This window comes from Athene cunicularia (genome assembly GCF_003259725.1).
Source record: "Athene cunicularia isolate RWA chromosome 2 unlocalized genomic scaffold, athCun1 chr2_part1, whole genome shotgun sequence".
NCBI classification, from domain to species: domain Eukaryota; kingdom Metazoa; phylum Chordata; class Aves; order Strigiformes; family Strigidae; genus Athene; species Athene cunicularia.
The window spans coordinates 46465324-46483512 of NW_020799095.1; the positions used below are offsets into that span (position 1 = coordinate 46465324).

Consider the following 18189-nt stretch of genomic DNA (forward strand, 5'->3'; position numbering starts at 1 on the left):
GCTGGCCAAGTAAATGTTATTAAACCTTATATGTATCTTCCAGCTTTTAAACGTCAAGATGCAGATGTGCAAGGTGTGCTGGGCTCCATGCTCAAGTATGCACTTTCTCTTGTAAAAGTGTAATTCTCAGGATACTCTTAGGTTGACCAGTCATTTTGCTTGCTGTACTACATCACTCGCTATAATGCAGCAGCCCAAGTCCCAGATATAAAATGTCAATTCATTTGATCTATGAATGCATGCAGGTATATGTTAAGGGTGGGCCATCAGCCATTTAAGATTTGAATCCCAGGCAGGAAATTTTACTTATGCATTTTAAAACAGCTTCTAATATCTTACAACAAAACATGTATCAAATTCCAGAGTCCTTATTTAGGCCGACTTTTGTTAGCCACAGTTTTTCTGATTGGAAGCTTTAGGATTTGGACCTTAAGACATGGATAGCTTCTGTACAGGTTCATGTAAGATCATGGGGTTGCAACAAGCATGGAAAAGATAACATCAGCCATCAGAAGAAATCAGCCAAGTCTTAATTTTAGAAGCAAATTCTGCTGTCATATTATAACATCTGAAGACTACATGCTCTCTTGCATTTGAAAACAGCACAGAAAATTGCACAGCCAAAACTTGAGTTGATGTGTTTAATGCACACAGCATGGTCTCCTCTTTATTTCCAGAAGAGACACAAAGGTTCTGTCATGCAAAGTATGCTTTTGCAGGACAGTGGAAACAGTGCTGTTAGATTATCAGTATGTTTGAAGCCACAATGGGACTGTTTTTCCATCTTGGGGGCCAAGTTTCCAAACTGTTTTTCTCTGTACTCAGACTTTGTCTGCTGCTTCAGAAGCCACCAGAAGCTTCCCAGCACCTAATGCTGCAGGCAAATTCCTCGTCCATGAATGCATGTGAAATGTGGAGCCATCATTAAAGTTTGTGCAGATATTTCGTATGTATGGAAGATGTGTATTCCCTCTGCCAGTTTGGCATATGAAATCTTGAAGCTTGGTTGACAGAGCGTTTGAGTGAAGATTTCAGATGCCATGCTGATAGAGGGACTCCTCAGCTCAGGTACTCCGCCAGCCAAGCCCCAGGGGCTTGCTGTGTATGCTTCTAAATGGCATTTCTGATTGATGCTTTCAGCTGACTCATTCTTGGCCAGGCAAAGGAATTGAGTAAAAGTGAAGACTACTAATATAAATGAAATATTGATGGCAAGGGCTCCTTAATAATATTGCAGTGTACATCAAGTAGGGTGTTCCACAGTTAGCCGGGGGTTCTTAGCAGGTATTCACGAAACTCCTGAAATGCTGCAATTCACTTGCAAAGAAAAATGCTGTAGTAGCAGAAGTCCCCTATTACTCTGCTTCCTTATATATAAATATATTTAATAATTTGTAGCATATTTTCTTGACAGTGTTTTCACTTCCTTTTTTTGTCTAGTCACATTTAGTCCTTGAATTCCTTGCTTCCACATATTTTCACTGCTGTTTACTGTGTTGTTGTAACCATAAATAATTACTGATATTGTTGAGTAGCATTTCTGCTGCTTACCTATTCTCCAGGGTATGAATTGAATGATTGGCAAAAACTCAATCAGAGAGTCTTAACTTCCTGGGCTAGCGCGTGGGAATGTAAGATCTTCTGCCATTTATCCTTCAATCCTGAATGCTGACCTGACCAGAGAAGATCAATATAATGTATTAATTTGCCAGGGAGTCAAGGCACATCCCTCATCATGCTTTTTGCATTGATCAGGATTGTGATTCTCATTGCAGGGCTTATAGCTGAGATGAATGTGTCCTTGGCTGATGTTGTGAAATTAGCACCGGAGCCCAAATTGGCTGTTACACCAACTGCTGGGGCTGAGGAGGTGAGCAAGCTTGGGAAATACCATTTTTCTTTTCATTTCCTGTCTTCTTCAAGATGTAGTGGTTTGCTAATTTTTCTAGTAAAATAGATTGATTGAAGAAACATTTCAATACACAATTCTTGTTCCTTGTTGTAAAGATAGATTTGATTTTGGGAGATCTTTAGTGTTGTAATGGTGCAGTAATCTGATCGCTCCATCCAGGTGTGTGAGAGTGATTTTTTTTCTAACTGGGTGTGATCAAAGAGCAAAATGGGTTCCTTAAAGCTCAGAAAAAGTTATAAAATAGATTGAATTTGGGTATAGGTTGATCAGGTTGTAACTGATAATATTGATAAAATAATCTTGACTTGTTTGCAGCAAGCAGCATGGAAAAAGGTATGGTAACAGTGCCTCTTGGCCTCTTGGAAAACATCCTCAAAAATCCTTCCTGTCTGATCTTAAACAGTGGTCAGAAATCATATAACTTAATTTGTAGCTCCCAATTGGAAAGCATGCCAACTGGCAGGATTCAGGTAGGCACAGATCTTTGGTACCATGCCCATCCTGGGAATTGCAGTGCATTTGAATGTGAAGCTTGTGCTTTATGGGGTCACATAGGTAAAGCAAAAGAGTCATTGTTCATAACTATGTCATTCCAGCCCTTGTAACACCAAGGAAGGAATTGTTGTCTCAGGCCTTCCAGTGCAGCCCTGCACTTCTTGCTGTCAGGTGCCAAAGGCCTTAGTTTACAACAGCTTCTGAAATACAATGTCCGGTAATAAATAAACAATACAATATAGCAAGATTCGTAGAGAACACAAGTTTAAATAACCAGAGATGAATCCAGCTCTCTCTTCAGCTCTGCAGAAACTTCTTTTACATCAACACAGCCTTGTGCTCTCCATTTATGACATTTGGATGTGCCCTAACTACAGGCAACAGGGTTTTAAAGCTTTTATTTAAACTGGGAAATTAATGATCTGCCAGAAATACTAACTCCCAGCTACATGTGTAGTGAAGCACCAGATATCATCATGAGTAATAATAGAAATGATCATGCTGCATTGTGCCTGCCAGCATATTATTTAATTATTAACTGAGATGGAGGAGCTCAGTAATCGAATAGAAGTCCCCTTCAGAAATATTAAGACATTGAATAATTTAAACTTGATTGATCTGATCTCATTTACTCAACCTTCCCCCCTCATTTTAAAATATAAAATAATTAACAGCAATGGCCTGTGTCGTGTTTGTTGCAGCTGAAGCCTTCTGCAGAGAATACATTTCAGGAGCAGATCCCTGGTGTCTGATTCAACCTCACGTTGCTGCCCTGTCCCCACCAAAAATGCTGTCTGCTGAAAAGCTGCCAGGCTGGCTTGTGTGGAGGTGGAGAGTGCTGAGACCTGCTTTTGACCCCTTGGTGCTGCTTCAGCTGTAAAACTCAAGGGCAGGGAACATAGCTGTCACTCACAGGGGCCTTGCAAGAGCAGCAAGCACCTTGTACCCCTGCAGGGGCCAAGCTAACCTGACTGGAAAGATCAGTGGGAAATTCATTTACTTCTTTCTATTTTACTGTCTGCATAAAATGGCCTGGAAACTAAAAGAGTTAATTATCTCCCTCTTGATACTTTTCTTCTCCTTTTCCATTTGGTTAGATCTGGCTCTCATAGCATATCTTTTTATTGGTTTTAAATGATGTACAGCAGTGAATTATTGCCCCAGTAGATAAGAGTGAATGATAGAGAAGGTAGTGGCCAAACAACATGTGAAAGAATAACCATTCCTGTGCTTAAGCTTAGCTTGCCAGCTTCATTCCATTAAAAGCAGCTTCTTGCAATTACGTATTCCACGTAATGTTTGTTTTCTTCCTGTCTTACAATTTTGTAGTTGATGGTAGATTCCTTGGCTGGTTTCATGGCTGTGAAACTGCAGAAAGCCAGAGGGCCTGTCAGTAATACAGTGTGTTAGCATGAACAGTGCAGTGAAAATTCATAATGTGATGAGTCAGTTTGATTCTGGTTTTTACAGAGCTGCATGTCCCTGTCCATCCAGTTTCATTCTGGAGGTTAGAGCCTTTCACTTAAATGACAGTTCTTTTTATAAACTTCAGAGTCATCCTGAGGTTAACTTCTGTCTCACTGAGGAACTCTTCTGAAAGACTCTGGCTAACCAATGTGAAGTTCCATGGACCACTTCCCTACATTTTTTGGATGGCCACAGCTAAATCTTGGCAGGGTGGAGAAAAAACAGGTTATAACACAGCAATCTGTTCTGGGTTCATCCTTTCTTCCTGGTATAGGTTGGAGACAACATGTGTTAGATCATTGGAGAGAGGAAAACCTCCTATAGACAGAGGTCAAACACTACAGTTTGATGTAGCTTCCTCTTCATTGCCAAGGTTTATGCATGCAGTAGGGGTTTCCAGGAACCAAAAATGCAAAAAGTGTTTCTTTGATTGCTGAGGGATCGTTTGTGATAACGAATGTGATTTCAGAAAGGAAGGACAAGGCACACAAAACAGCTTTTCTGGTTCAATTAAATTGATGGGCAAGTAAAATGAAATGAAGTCACAAAATGGGGAACATATTGCTTGTGATGGGTGATGAATTAGTAGTTAGTGGAAACTGAAGTCCCATACATTCCAACTTATCTGTCAAAAATGTGACTTTATCCTGTAGCAGACCATCCTGCCTTGGAGAGACCATTTCAAAGAGAATAAATTCCTCTCTGTGGCTATGACCCTGACTCTCTTAGCTGAACCTGATTTCACAGTATATTTGTAGGGTGTGGGGGCTCACTTGAGCTTGTTTCTAATTCTGTCGATGCGCAAACAGGTCATAAGGTATTCTGGTGGTAACCACCATGGTGATAGTCTTTGGTCACTTACTCAACCTAACTAGCTGAGATCAGTCATCTGTGATTTAAGATGATGAATCCTCCTTCTGTATTTTCAGAATAGCAAAAATTAAAGAGTCATCTCACCTCCTCTCCCCCGGAGGAGAAAGATTAATCAGAACCACTGAGCATGACAGAAATAACCAGGAGATTCTAGAGTCTTAAATACGTGATAACAGACAGAAAGAATCTATTATTCCAGCATTAGAATTCAGATCTATTTTAGTAATCTCTTAAAACAGAGATGGTTGGCTAGTTGGTTAATTAAGCAAAAAAGCATGAGAGAGAACATGATTGTCTGGAGTTGATCTCTTGTCATACAAGTTGTGTGCCTGTGACATAGTGTCCCATTTATTGTAATATTTTCCTGTAGGGCTTTGTAGGGAGAAGGCGTAGTGCAGTTCACTACCTCTGGATGTGTAATTTTTGATTGCATTATTGACTCTAGTGAGATGTATTAATCCTGCAAAAATTCAAGAAGGGAAAGTGTAGACCTAACAGGTTTTCTTGACTTTGGTGAATTGCCTTGTAAGTAGGTAGATTTATAGAAGTGACCTTATTACCCAGGAAGGTTATAATGACCTATTTATTGATGTAAAATAATGATATTTTTGTTGAGTTAGATTTTGGAGGGGAGAGGTAGTTTTATAGGATGGGTTTAGGTTGGTAATTTAGTGCCAAGTAGGTAATAATAATACAACGAAAAAAATATAATAGGTATTGATGGGAGTTTGATTAAGGTGATTTGTGTAGCCAATATTTTTTTAACCTATTAAACTGATTAAGATAGGCTTGCAGATTGAATATCTGAAGTAAATAAAGCAGCTGTTTGAGGTATGGTTCCTTGGAGCAGTCTTCGGAGTATTTCAGGAAACTGTCATATTCTTTCTGCTTTACTAGTATTCTGTGTTAAGAAAGGTGAACAACTGCTGTGATTTAAAAACAAAACGTTTGTAACTCTTGATTTCTTAAGAAAATCTCTTTGAGTAATTTGAGTTGTTTTTTTTTTTTTTAAAAAAAGCTATCAAAAGGAGCAAGTGTTTGTGAGAGACTGATTAATTTTAATCTATTCAGGGTAGATTAAATGTACTCGGTAGATTAAAATTAGATAATCATCAGCATCATCTTTGTAAGCTGTACATTTTGAATTGCTCCAATCATTGGCTAACATAGTATTGCAGGACATAGAAGGATCCATGTGGATTGTCACTTGCGGTAATAATTTGTAGCTGGTTTTGCTTTTAGAGGGCGGCAGGGATAAGGTAAATGGTAAAAGCTGTGTTGAGTTCATAGGCTGGTACTATGGTGAGATATAGCATAGGATAACATATTTGATTTAGACTAGAGAGCAGGGTAACACCTATTTGAATGGATTTTCCAGATAGGGAAGGTTAAGTTATTCTCTTTTATAATGCAGTATTTATCAGTGACATTTTCTTAGTTATTTGTGGGATGGTCGGAGTGTGGCCAGATTGTCCAAGGAGAGAAGTTTAGGGTTTGTAAATGAAGCCATCAGAGTACTGCTGATGATGCGGGGTAGGCTATAGAGATAAGCAGGAGAAAAAGTCATAATACAGCAAAGACAATTAAATTATGGACAATAATAAGGTTCATGTTGTGATACATGTAATTACTTTTGTTGAATATCATGGTTTGATATATTAAGTTTGAGGCTATGACAGAGAGGGGGATTTATGTTCTTGATTTTTTATGCATCATTGAGAGTTCTTTATTCCCTTCGGACCTCAATTATAAAAATAAATCTGTATAATTGCCTCAGGAAAAAGACTCCTGGAATCACATAGGAGGAGTTGCCCGAGGTTTTGTGGAGGCAGTTCAGTCACAGCAGATGTGGAGAAGCATCCTTCAGCTGTGTGCGTGCTCAGGCCATGTTCTCAGTCAGTGCAGTTTGGCTTTTCTTCACTGTACTTCATGGGAGCTGCACTGCTTTTGGCCCAAAGCTTCAGCTGGTGTCAAGCTGGCACGTAAAATACTGCTTGTGAAAAGCTTGTAGTACTGCTGCGCTTATCAGCCATGATATACTGGTGGTATTACAGCCAAAGTCCCTGAGGAAGAGGGATTTAAGACTTTGGCTTAGCCCTCTGGACTGCACTGCTTTTTACCCCAAATAAACAGGAACAGAGTACAAGGAATAGTCTTAATTTTTAGTTTGCATTTTTTTCAGATGGTCCATAATGCAGCATTCATTTACACCTAATGGCTGAGAAACTTATTGCAAATGCCTGAATTTTCTCAATTAGCAAGCTAAGTGCTAAAGTCCAATAAACAGGGAAAGAAACTGTACCAGTAAATGTGGTTGTTCATTTATTTTGACACATTTTAATTTAGAGTGATGTATTAACAATAATACTTCCCAGCCTTCTACTAAATGGTCTGTTGTGTATTTTGTAAAGATACCGCTGGGTAAGTAATATGGAGCCTGCTTTCTTACTGCCTGAGCTCACTTAGCACTGCAGCTCTGTTGTGCTGAATCTTTGCTGAGAAGCGCTTAGGGTTTATCAAATTTACAGAATAGCAAAGTAAGGAATAGTGAAGCTTGATTATAGATGCTTCAGTGAATAAAGGAGCTGGTTTTGTTTGACATTCTGATACTTCCACTATAGCCATAGTTGTCTGCTTAATATTTTGTTTACTCTGATATGCATATTTAGAAGAAATGGGAGCAATAGTATTCTTTGAGAACATGAAAAGAATATATATGTATATGTACTTCACTGAGCCCTCAAGGCTCTCATGTAGTTAGTTAAAAGTACCATACCAAGTCATGTGGCATTTCATAATAGTGGTGCATTTTATTTTCTAACCCCATAAATTTGCATAGATCTCCATGACCTCAGCATCACTGTCCTGTGGAGAAAAGGAGTTGGGGCACATACATGTTAAATGACTTGCCTGGAGTCACTCAGTGAGTCTGTTGCAGAGGTAGGAGTAAGTAGATTTCTGTGTTTTAATCAGTGAAAGGGACTGTAAGACTCAGTCACTGTGAGATGGGTTAAAAACTGTCCTGATGATGCCTTGGCTAGCAGTGTCTCTTTCTGTTTGCTGTAGATGCTCCTTCTTTTCTTCCCCTTCATATACTTAATCTGTTGTATTAGAAATGTATTTTAACTTCTGTAATACCTTGTTGGCAAAAGGGAAGAGTTGATCAAAACAGGCTCCTTTTGCAGAATTTGTCCATTAAGTTGCTCTGACCTGCCATGGTGGAAGTGTGAATGAAGAGATAAATCCAGCTTTCACTGCTCAAACTGAAGCAATCATTCAGGAAGAAGGAATCACAGAAACTGGATATTTTGCCATCAATTGAAACACAAAGTCAAAAGATGCTAATTCTTTATGTCCTAGATGAGAAAACTGTGATTTTTTTTTTTATTTTATTTTTTTTTTCCTTTGATCTGAAAAGGTGTAAGTGTTATAGACACTCAGGGTCCTGCTGGACTGTGCATAAAACTGCATAAGAACACCCTGTCTCTTCCTATGGCCTCATAGTTTACACTTGAAACATTTTCCTCCTGAATTTTTCATGCATATACATATGCAGTTGTTGGCTGTGGATCTTACCTGGAAAAGGATAAAATGCATTTAAATGCTGGATCTCACTTATTGATGAGAGCAGTAATTCACTTTACTGGGTATGATTCATTATGGCTCTATAACCTCTTTGAACCTGGAGCCAGGAGTGAGACTGCCATGATTATGAATAACATCAGTACAGAGGGCTTGTAGACTAGACTGGCGGCCCCTAGGATTCATTGCGGCAGGGATATGACCTTATGGCATCCTCCTAAGGGCTGCTCCAGCCTGTACCAGACCCCACACTGGCTCCTAGCAGTCCTTTCTTTGTGCTCAAGCCAGCAAATGAGTGAATCTTGTCAAACTACTGATTTTATTAGATGGACAGTTAAAACCAGAAAGAGGATATAAGGAAGAAGGTGCATTTCCAAGATCTAGATGTTTTGAGTTGGAGCCAGCAGTAGGGCTAGGCTCTGTTCCAGCTTTCTGCTATGTAACCTGGTCACATACAAGCAGCTCATCTTCTGCAGTATGTCCTGTGATGAATTTGTATAAGAGTGAAAAAAAACAAGGCAACAAAACAAATCCCAACATGAATCTTGCCCATGTTCAAAAGCATAGGGTGTGTTTGAATCTGCAGTTTTGAATGCATTTGAGTCTTGATTCTTCTTTTTATGGTTGTAACAATTCTAGATCTAAACATTCCTGGAGAATTCTAGCTAGGGAAGTACAAATAAGCTACTTAGATATTTGATGTAGTTGTGGAAAGAAGTTGAGTCTCTATTTGTCTCCCTGGGCCTGAACTCGGAGTGCGGAGCCTGGCCATGGAGCAGATTGTAGATAAGTCATGGCTGTGAAAGATGTGAAGGAGAAAATAAGCTCAAATAGATATGGGAGTATGAGAAGGGTGGGAGAGGGTGTGTGAAGTGTATTTTAGAAGGCCTTGGTCAGCATATTGGCCAAGGAGGACCTTTCTGATGGTGGTGTTTGACTGTGCTTATTAGCAAGGCAGAGGAGGAGGGGACAGAGGCAATGATCCATCCTGAGGTAGCGGAGGGAGGCAAGGACGGAGTTCTGCTTCGGTGATTAGGACAGCTATTATGGAGGGGGCATGTCAGACTGAGAGAGGTGACTTCAGCTGAGCTGCTTCTCTGGAAGTAAAATGACTTCTGCTTATGGCAAGAAGTCAGCCACAATATGAACAACCTGTGCATGTCATAAAATTAAGTTGTAAAGGAGAGATGGTAAAAAGGACTGTGACATTTGAAGAAGAAAGACTGCAGCGTTTTCTTAAACTAATTAGAGGAAAAAACCCTCAAACCTTCAGGTACCTACAAAGATGCTGCATTTTTCAGGTCTGAAGATGTAGTTAAAAACTGCAGCATGATTTAAAAATCTAATTTTTTGTCCTAGACATATTTATTTCTTTTTCCTTTTTAGATCTATTGTCCACTTCTGAAAAGATATGCTGAGCTTGAACAGAAGGTTGTCTGCAACCCAGCGTCCTCTTGTCTTGCAAAATAGAAGCAAACAAAATTTATAAGTTGGCTGAAGAGCGGACTCCCAAGGAGAAGATCAGAAAAGATTTGCTCAGAATTTACTGGAGTTGTTTAAATCATTTTGTTCCTCTTAGTAGACAAATAATTTTTAAATGTCTGTATTTGAGTGTGTTGGTGGAAAAAATTACATCATGATTGAAAACATGATTAAAAAAGCATCATATTGCTCTGTGTGTTTGTAACTTCAGTTTTCCTTAGGTACTTTTTCAGATCATTGCTGTTTTGGAGTAGCTGGATGACAAAGTCAAGTCCCTTGTATCTATGAATCACTCTACTCATCCCTGTCAGCTCTGATTATGCAGTCGGGCCAGCTTTTGCATACCTATCTGGCAGAGTATCTTAATTCCACAACTTCTGCTTAAATCTTTTGAGGCTGTCTTTCTGTACATCTGTAGCTTGTTGATGTTTAACATCTCTGCCTACATGAAACCAACAGACAACATAAGCACGCCAACAATCCCATTTTTCTTTAATATGTGGAGATTTGTGGTATGAAGGATGATTAAAGTCTTTAAAGACTCCATGAAATCCTCAGAGAAGGGGAATTCTTGTTATATGACACTATGGAAAGTCTGTTGTGTGATAAAACATGATGTGTTTGGATTTTATAAATTGTGGAAAGCACAGAGGCCTTATGTGATACAGACACCATTGTACAATGTTTTACTTGAGAACGGTTTTGTAAAAAGAAAATGAGGGAACAAACATGGGAAGTTTTACACATTTCCTGTCTGTTTCAAAAGGCAGTCAGTTCATCTGCACACTAGTTTGGGGTTATTCTGTTTTCCTTTCCTCCTTCAGGTGTTGTGGCTGTAAAATTTTTTGTGTTGTGCCGAGTGTGAATGCAGAAGTCAGGCTCTGCTCCCAGCAGGGCATGAAGGTCATGTTTTTTGATACAACCAATGTCCTATTTCTTTCTCAGATAACTCAGCAATACTGGTTACTGTCTTGCTCTGTTGCTACTCTTTCACTTCAAATGTTTTAGTCCAGGTTAAGTAGCCTCTAGCTGAGAAAATCTTAAGAGAAAATACAAGCCAGAAGATCTTTCTAGAGAGACATGTTGGAAGTCACAGAATTTGAATGAACATCCTAAATCATCCTGTGCAAGTAGGAACACTTTACTGCACCATTCTGCAGTGCGGGCATCTTTCCCTTAGGATAAAATTTCTTCTGGGAATAAAGCAGACTTAGTTAATGCAAGTGACTGAAGCCTTTCTTCCCTTCTTGTAGAAGTTGTAACGTGCCTAGGGAGTTGCAGGGGGAAGAGGATCTCTTTACTGAGTATTTGAGAGCAAGATTATGTCCCTGCTGGAGCTGGGTGACTCAAATTCATTTTCTTCACATTACAGGGGCATAGGAGCACTCTCCCTGTCCCTGCTGTATCTCTGCGGTGAGGGTGGGACCCCTTGCCATGACTCACCTCCGGAGTGGCAGAGGAATGGGCATGTTCCTACTTTGCTCTCCCTTTTCTATTTAAGTGCTTCATTTGTGAGTACGAACAGTACCTTTTTTTGTTCACAATTGAATAATTATAACTTCTCTTGATATTAGTATGATTACTCAGGAAGGTCAAGAATTACATTTCCGAGTTTCTAAAGCAGGCTTCTTTTAAGCAATTGCTTTAAAAGGTGGTATTACAAATACACATCTATCTCTTTTATGTGCTTATTATTCTGGGTCCCAAGGTACAGTGCTAAAACATATAATACTTCTCACAGACCTCCACCGTCAGCAGTTGCTTTGTCATTGAGCAAGGCTGTAGAGAGGTACAGAAGGATTCATTAATGCAAGTTAAACAATGCCTACTAGTTTAAGCAGTATTACCACTATCAATTAGTCTTTAGTTCTGCCTGGTTACTGGTTTGACATCAAGGTTAACAACACTGGGAAGAGATTCAGAGAGCTTTTTTAGCTGTGTGCAGTTTTGGTGACCATTTCTTGAGATAAGCTCATTTGGCTTATCAGAGTAAGAAGACTGATATCTCTTGTAGCTTTGTGGCTTTATTTGGCTCTGAAATGGAAAATTCAGGGTCAATTTCTTAGCTGAAGAAGGTTAAAGCTTACATTTCCCAGCTTGTGGCATAGGTTAGAACATTTATAGATAATATATTGGCTCCTAGCAAAGCATTATATGATGCTAATAGGATATTGTTTAGATGGCTTTAACTAGTTTCTGGGCCTGAGCTGTTCTCTGGGTAGGGAAAAGGGAACACTTCCTTCTCTGTTGAATGGGTTGGGGTGCTCTTGTGTGTCCCGCATTAGTGTTAAAACACTTTCTTTGAGGTAGCTGATGCACTGTGTGCTTGCTGCAGGAGTCCCTGAGAAAAGACTGAGATGCAAGGCTCTGAAGGGCCAGGATTTGAGCACCACTGAATTAAAGTATTGCTGTGGTGATGGGTTTATTAGGGCTGGCCTCTGAGGAATGGTGTCTGGAGTATAAGAATTTATAGACAAGCTTTTTTTTTTTCCAGCTCACCAAAGTTGCACATGTTCACTGACTAGTGTCAGATAGAATAAGACTCAGTAAATCTCCCCCTTGAAAGGCCCTTTGAAGAAATGCTGCTGTAAGACTTCCACCACTCTTTTCTCTCTTTTCTGGAATGCACATTAGCCTGCCAAGGAACCACAGGCTTCTTGTTCTTACATGCACATTGCTTTAAAAAAGCCCCACTGATGGAAGGATCTGTTGTCCTTTAGTTTCCAAAATCATGTGGGTTTTTTGCCAGCTTGTCTACCTTACATTATTCTGGTTGTCTGCAGTAGAGAGGTTTCTGACTTAACATTTTAGCTAACAGAAGGTGAGCCAATGTCTTCTACCTCAACATATTTGATGGAGGTTGATTCCCTCCATCCCCATTCAAGGTGAGAAACATGGCATCCCCATCTTGCCTAGATGAAAGGTTATCTTCTGTGTTTGAAGACCTGCTCAGCTATTCCCAGTTTAGACTGCTGCATCACACAGACACACACAGGTCTATGGGACCAGATGGGATACACCCGAGGGTGCTGAAGGAGCTGGCTGGGATGCTCGCCAAGCTGCTTTCCATCATTTATCAGCAGTACTGGCTGACTGGGGAGTCCCAACAGATTGGAAATCAGCCAATGTGACACCCATATATAAGGGTTGGAAGGATGATCCAGGAAATTACAGGCCTGTCAGCTTGACTTTGGTGCCCGGGAAGCTGATGGAACAGCTCATCCTGAGTACCATCACACAACACATGTGGGACAAACAGATGCTCAGGCCCAGTCAGCGTGGGTTTATGAAAGGCAGGTCCTGCCTGACAAATCTGATATCCTTCTACGACAGGGAAACCTGTTTATTGGATGAGGGAAAGGCTGTGGATGTTGTCTCCCTTGACTTCAGTGAGGCCTTTGATACCGTTTCCCACAGCATTCCCCCGGTGAACCTGGCTGCACGTGGCTTGGATGGGCACACGCTTCACTGGGTAAAAAACTGTCTGGATGGCTGGGACCAGAGAGTTGTGGTGAACGGAGTTAAATCCTGTTGGTGCCCAGTCATGAGTGGTGTCCCCCAGGGCTGGGTTTTGGGGCCACTCCTGTTTAACATCTTTATTGATGATCTAGACGAGGGGATCGAGTGCACCCTCAGTCAGTTTGCAGGTGACACCAAGTTGGGTGAGAGTGTTGATCTGCTCGAGGGCAGGGAGGCTCTGCAGAGAGACCTGGACAGGCTGGAGCCATGGGCTGAGGCCAACTGGAGGAGTTTCCATAAGGCCAAATGCCGGGGGCTGCCCTTGGGACACAACAACCCCCAGCAGTGCTACAGGCTTGGGGAGGAGTGGCTGGAGAGCTGCCAGTCAGAGAGGGACCTGGGGGTGCTGATTGACAGCCGGCTGAACAGGAGCCATGAGTGTGCCCAGGGGGCCAAGAAGGCCAATGGCATCCTGGCTTGTGTCAGCAATAGCGTGGCCAGCAGGGACAGGAAGGGATCTTACCCCTGGACTCGGCACTGGTGAGGCCGCCCCTCGATTCCTGTGTTCAGTTTTGGGCCCCTCACTACAAAAAGGACATTGAATGACTCGAGCGTGTCCAGAGAAGGTCAACGAAGCTGGTGCAGGGTCTGGATCACAGGTCGTACGGGGAGCGGCTGAGGGAACTGGGGTGTTTAGTCTGGAGGAGAGGAGGCTGAGGGGAGACCTCATCGCCCTCTACAGCTCCCTGAAAGGAGGTTGCAGAGAGCTGGGGATGAGTCTCTTTAACCAAATAACAAGTGACAGGACAAGAGGGAATGGCCTCAAGTTACACCAGGGAAGGCTTAGACTAGATATTAGGAAGTATTTCTTTCCAGAACGGGTTGTTAGGCGTTGGAATGGGCTGCCCAGAGAGGTGGTGGAGTCCCCACCCCTGGAGGTGTTTAAGAGTTGGGTTGACACAGCAGTGAGGGGTATGGTGTAGTTGGGAACTGTCAGTGCTAAGTTAACGGTTGGACTGGATGGTCTTCAAGGTCCTTTCCAACCTTGTTGATTCTGTGAATCTGTTGGCAAATTGATCTCATCTCCTGGAAAAAAAAGAAACCAACCCTTGGTTACCACAAGGAGGTTGTTCATCGCTGTCTAACCTGCAGCTCCTGTCCTGCACAAGCAGCACCATTCTAGGTTGGAGGTGTGTCACAGAGTTACATGGAAAAATCCAAGCAGCTTCCTTAGCTCGATGGGCCTGTGCCCTCACTAGTCAATCAGAGCTGTACTGGATTCACCCACAAGCTCCTGGTGTACCATGACCCAAAGACAAACAGTTTTCTTTGCAGCCTGAAGTCTTTAAAGACTTTTGTGATGCAGCTGGAAACAAACAGGGAAAGTTGTTTGCTTTTTCTTAAGGGATCAGCCTGAGAGAGCCGGAGCTCTGATTGAATAAGTAATGTACTGAAAAAAGTCTATGTTCTGCCAGCGCTTTAATAAGTAATTGAGCTGAATACCGCCGTGCGCGATCCCAGTGGGACCTTTTTGTTTTTCAGCTTTCTTTTCCTTTGGAGTTGCTGCTACCACCACAGATCACAGAGCAGTGCGGTGAGGGTTATGTATCTGAAGCCACAAAAAGCCAAAGCAGAACTTTCAACAAATCATTTGTTTTATCTATATTTCTATTACCTTGGTCCCCAGGCTGCCACGTGCAGCTCAGGAGCTGAGGGAAGAAAAGAGTAACATTTTAGAGAACTAAACTGTCTGCTGTTGGTGCTTGTCATGAATATGGGGCCAAATTATAACCCCTTCCCTAGCAGAAAGGTGCTAATTTGGATTTTTCTTCTCCTCAGCCACTGAATTTTCCTCTCAGGTTTTGATTTTGTAACCTCTCAGATTTTGATTTTGGCGAGATCTCAATCCTCATGTTGAGTTGGGTTCAAATTGGCAAACATATGGCTAAGGATGATAGATGGGTGGACATTCACTTAGATACCAAGGGGATCATTATCCTGTGGGGAATGTTTTCTTAAGAAGCTTCTCTGAAGGTGACTGTAGTCCTGATTCCACGTGGCTTGAAATTTTAGTAGTGTTTTGTGCAAATGGGTAGAAAATCATATGTGCACCGAAGGATCTTACTTTGTTATTACTTTACACTCATTTTGTGGAGGTCAAAGTCACAATGTGATGTGGAAGACAAAAGAATTTGGGGTGATTGTTTTTGGTAACCTGCTTTTTTCTGAGCATGTCTTTAGAGTGTGTGAGTAGGACATCTTTGACTGGGATATTCAGAGGAGTTACAGCCCCTGCTCACCTTCTGTACTTTGATGACAGCCTAGGTCAAGCCTCATTGGTTAGCCAGTTCCAAGTGGTTTAGCTTTTAATTATCAAAGTTTACATATCCAGAATGTAAGATTTTGAGGTTTTTTTTCTCCCTAGAACCTTTTTTTCCTCTCCCACAGCAGATACGACCTTTTCTTGTGCACAGTTTGCCGTTAGCTGTTTCCATTTCTGTGGGATGCTAAGAACTTCTCTTACACGACACTTTCCAGAGTGAACTTGTCTCCTGCTGAAATCCAGCCTCAAGAGTTATTTTGCTTTACTTGTTCTTCTGTTTCTTTGTTGCTTCTTAGATTTGGCCTTGACAAACAGAATGATGCTTCTGCAGTGATCCCAGACTTCTGGGAATGTCTTGACATTGTGAGAACTCAATTACTTTGTTCAGTTTTCTTGAAATACATATACTGAGGGGTAAGGGTGAAGGAGCAGCTATCACTGCTTATGTATACTGCTGTGATCTCTGATTTCAGTCTTTCACTAAATTGCCTCATCCATTGATGCATCAGCCTGCCCATTAGAACAACTGGGGATATTATTAATTGCATACAATATTTCTTGCTCTAAGATCTTTAGATGACAGGTATTTGCGACATGTTCTTTGTTAAGATGCTGTGATTAGCTCTGCTTTTATTTGGTATACTGTGCTTTAGTAGTCTATAATGCATCCATCTGGTTGTTGTTTCTCTTTTAGCATCTCATCAGCCAAACAGAAATCTTTAGTCACTGAGGTGTGGGATTCATCTGACCAGTGTAGACATCTGTGTCTGCTATCATATGGGCTCCTTTTATAATCAAAGGAGAGGGCCACAAGGGAGAGGAGTTTCTGGCTGTTGTTCATCATATCTTATGGCAGATGTCTCCCAACAGATCAGGTGATTTGTCTCTTGAGTGAGCCATTTCTCCCTGCTGAGTAGAAAGGCAGTGGTGTGGAGAAGAGGACAGAAAAAGCCAATTTTTCTTCTTGTGCCTAAACTCCTGAAGACTTGATTGAAAGCTGGTCTCAACTTTGGAGACAAGATTTGTCCCTGGTTACCACTGTACAACTAGAAAGCTTTCTTGTTCCAGGACTGCTCTGTTTTTACTGTCAAATCTATGAGACTGACCTCCCTGAGTCCCTTCAGACAGTTCTCTCCTTACGCCTGCATGGAGATACCCAGCAGACATGGGTTGGGAGCTTTGTTACTTACATTCTTTCTTTTTGTCCTTTTGTTGCATGCCCCTGCCTGTGTTTATCCCTTCAAGCTGGACTCTTTCAGGCATTTGTGTTATGACTGCAAACTCAGTACCCTGGTTCAGTGAAAGACAGCTCCCTTAAGACTTAGGCAAGCATTGCACAGGAAAACAAAGGTCTGTTCAACTTGCTGTTTGGAGACAATGTTTACTCTCTGACTGACATATATGCACTACCCTCCTGAAACCTCAACTCTGTTCCAGATCTGATAAATATTGGTGTATTGGAAGATGGAATTCTCCTTAAAAAATAGTCTAAACCATGCTGTATAACAGAGGAAATGGAGTTGCTTCTTAGCTGAGGACTTTTATCTTAAAATAAAACATGTTGCAGAAAACAAGTAAGAAGCAAAGGATTCTTACACACCTTTGTTATCACAGCTTATGCCTCCTGAGAGCATCTCTTCACACTGTTGCCATAGCTTGTTAAGTTAGGATGGGACATTCCCCGTCACTCCTGGTATCATTTCTTTGTTAGATTCCTGCCCTACTTGAGGACAGTTGTATATAGCAGAAATATCCTTTTGATCAAGAAGGATGTTGTTGCATGGCTACAATATGTTTTCCCAATTTCCATTGCTCAGCCTAATTATTCTGGTCCCTGCCATTGTTGTCCCTTAAAAGAAACGCCTACTCAAGCAGGGGAGAGAAGACATTGAATGCAGCTAATCCAGTATGTGATTTAGTCAGACAGTCCAACCAAATGAATAAGCAAATAAGCTGCATTTCAAGACCTCCCTTGCTGTGAAAGCATTTTTTTTCTCAGAGTGACTCTTGGCTTAGAAGATATGGCTGTTGTTTTTCATCTGATTCTATCTCACCATGTTTGCAGCACAGCAGATTCTCCCAAAAGCCTTTCAGCATAGACTCATTTTACTGTTTGCCCAGTGAATACAGATTTTTCATTTTGATCTGTGTTGTGTGCAGTTTTGGCATGCATTACAAATAGACTGGTTGGACAAGTGTTGCTAACAACTGCCTCTGTCTGTTGATAGTCAACTGTCATTGTTCATGGGCTTCCATAGCAAAAGAGATGAGCCGCCATGGGGCAAGTGCTTCCTGTAAAGGCCAGCGTAAATGTCAAGAAACTCTTTCCCTTCTGTCAGGCCCGGAAATGTTGCTGTAACTTAGAATCACTGAACAGGCAGCGCTGGACTGTCCATAGCATGAGTATTTTGGGGTAAGAGTTGCTGATGTTCAGCCAGATTGTCTAGGTGATAATTCACTGAGGTGAGACTGCAGAGGTAATTTGTATCAAGTTTTGCATTTTTTAATTTATACTCTGAATCTTTAAATTACAAAGTAAATTAACTTTCTCATCTGAGTGACAATCATGTTTTTAGAGGGGCAGGGAGAATGCATC

General features: G+C 41.3%; 1 protein-coding gene across 2 annotated transcripts in view; it reads left to right on the forward strand.

Moving 5' to 3' along the window:
• Positions 1-11008, forward strand: part of XYLB (xylulokinase) — an 82298-nt gene extending 71290 nt beyond the window's left edge. For both annotated transcript variants that reach the window (XM_026843334.1, XM_026843335.1), the window contains 2 exons: positions 1776-1870; positions 9716-11008. In XM_026843334.1, coding sequence (XP_026699135.1) covers positions 1776-1870; positions 9716-9799 — 179 coding nt within the window. In that variant the 3' untranslated portion in view covers positions 9800-11008. The remainder of the gene's footprint in view (positions 1-1775; positions 1871-9715) is intronic.
• The last annotated feature ends 7181 nt before the right edge of the window (positions 11009-18189 follow it).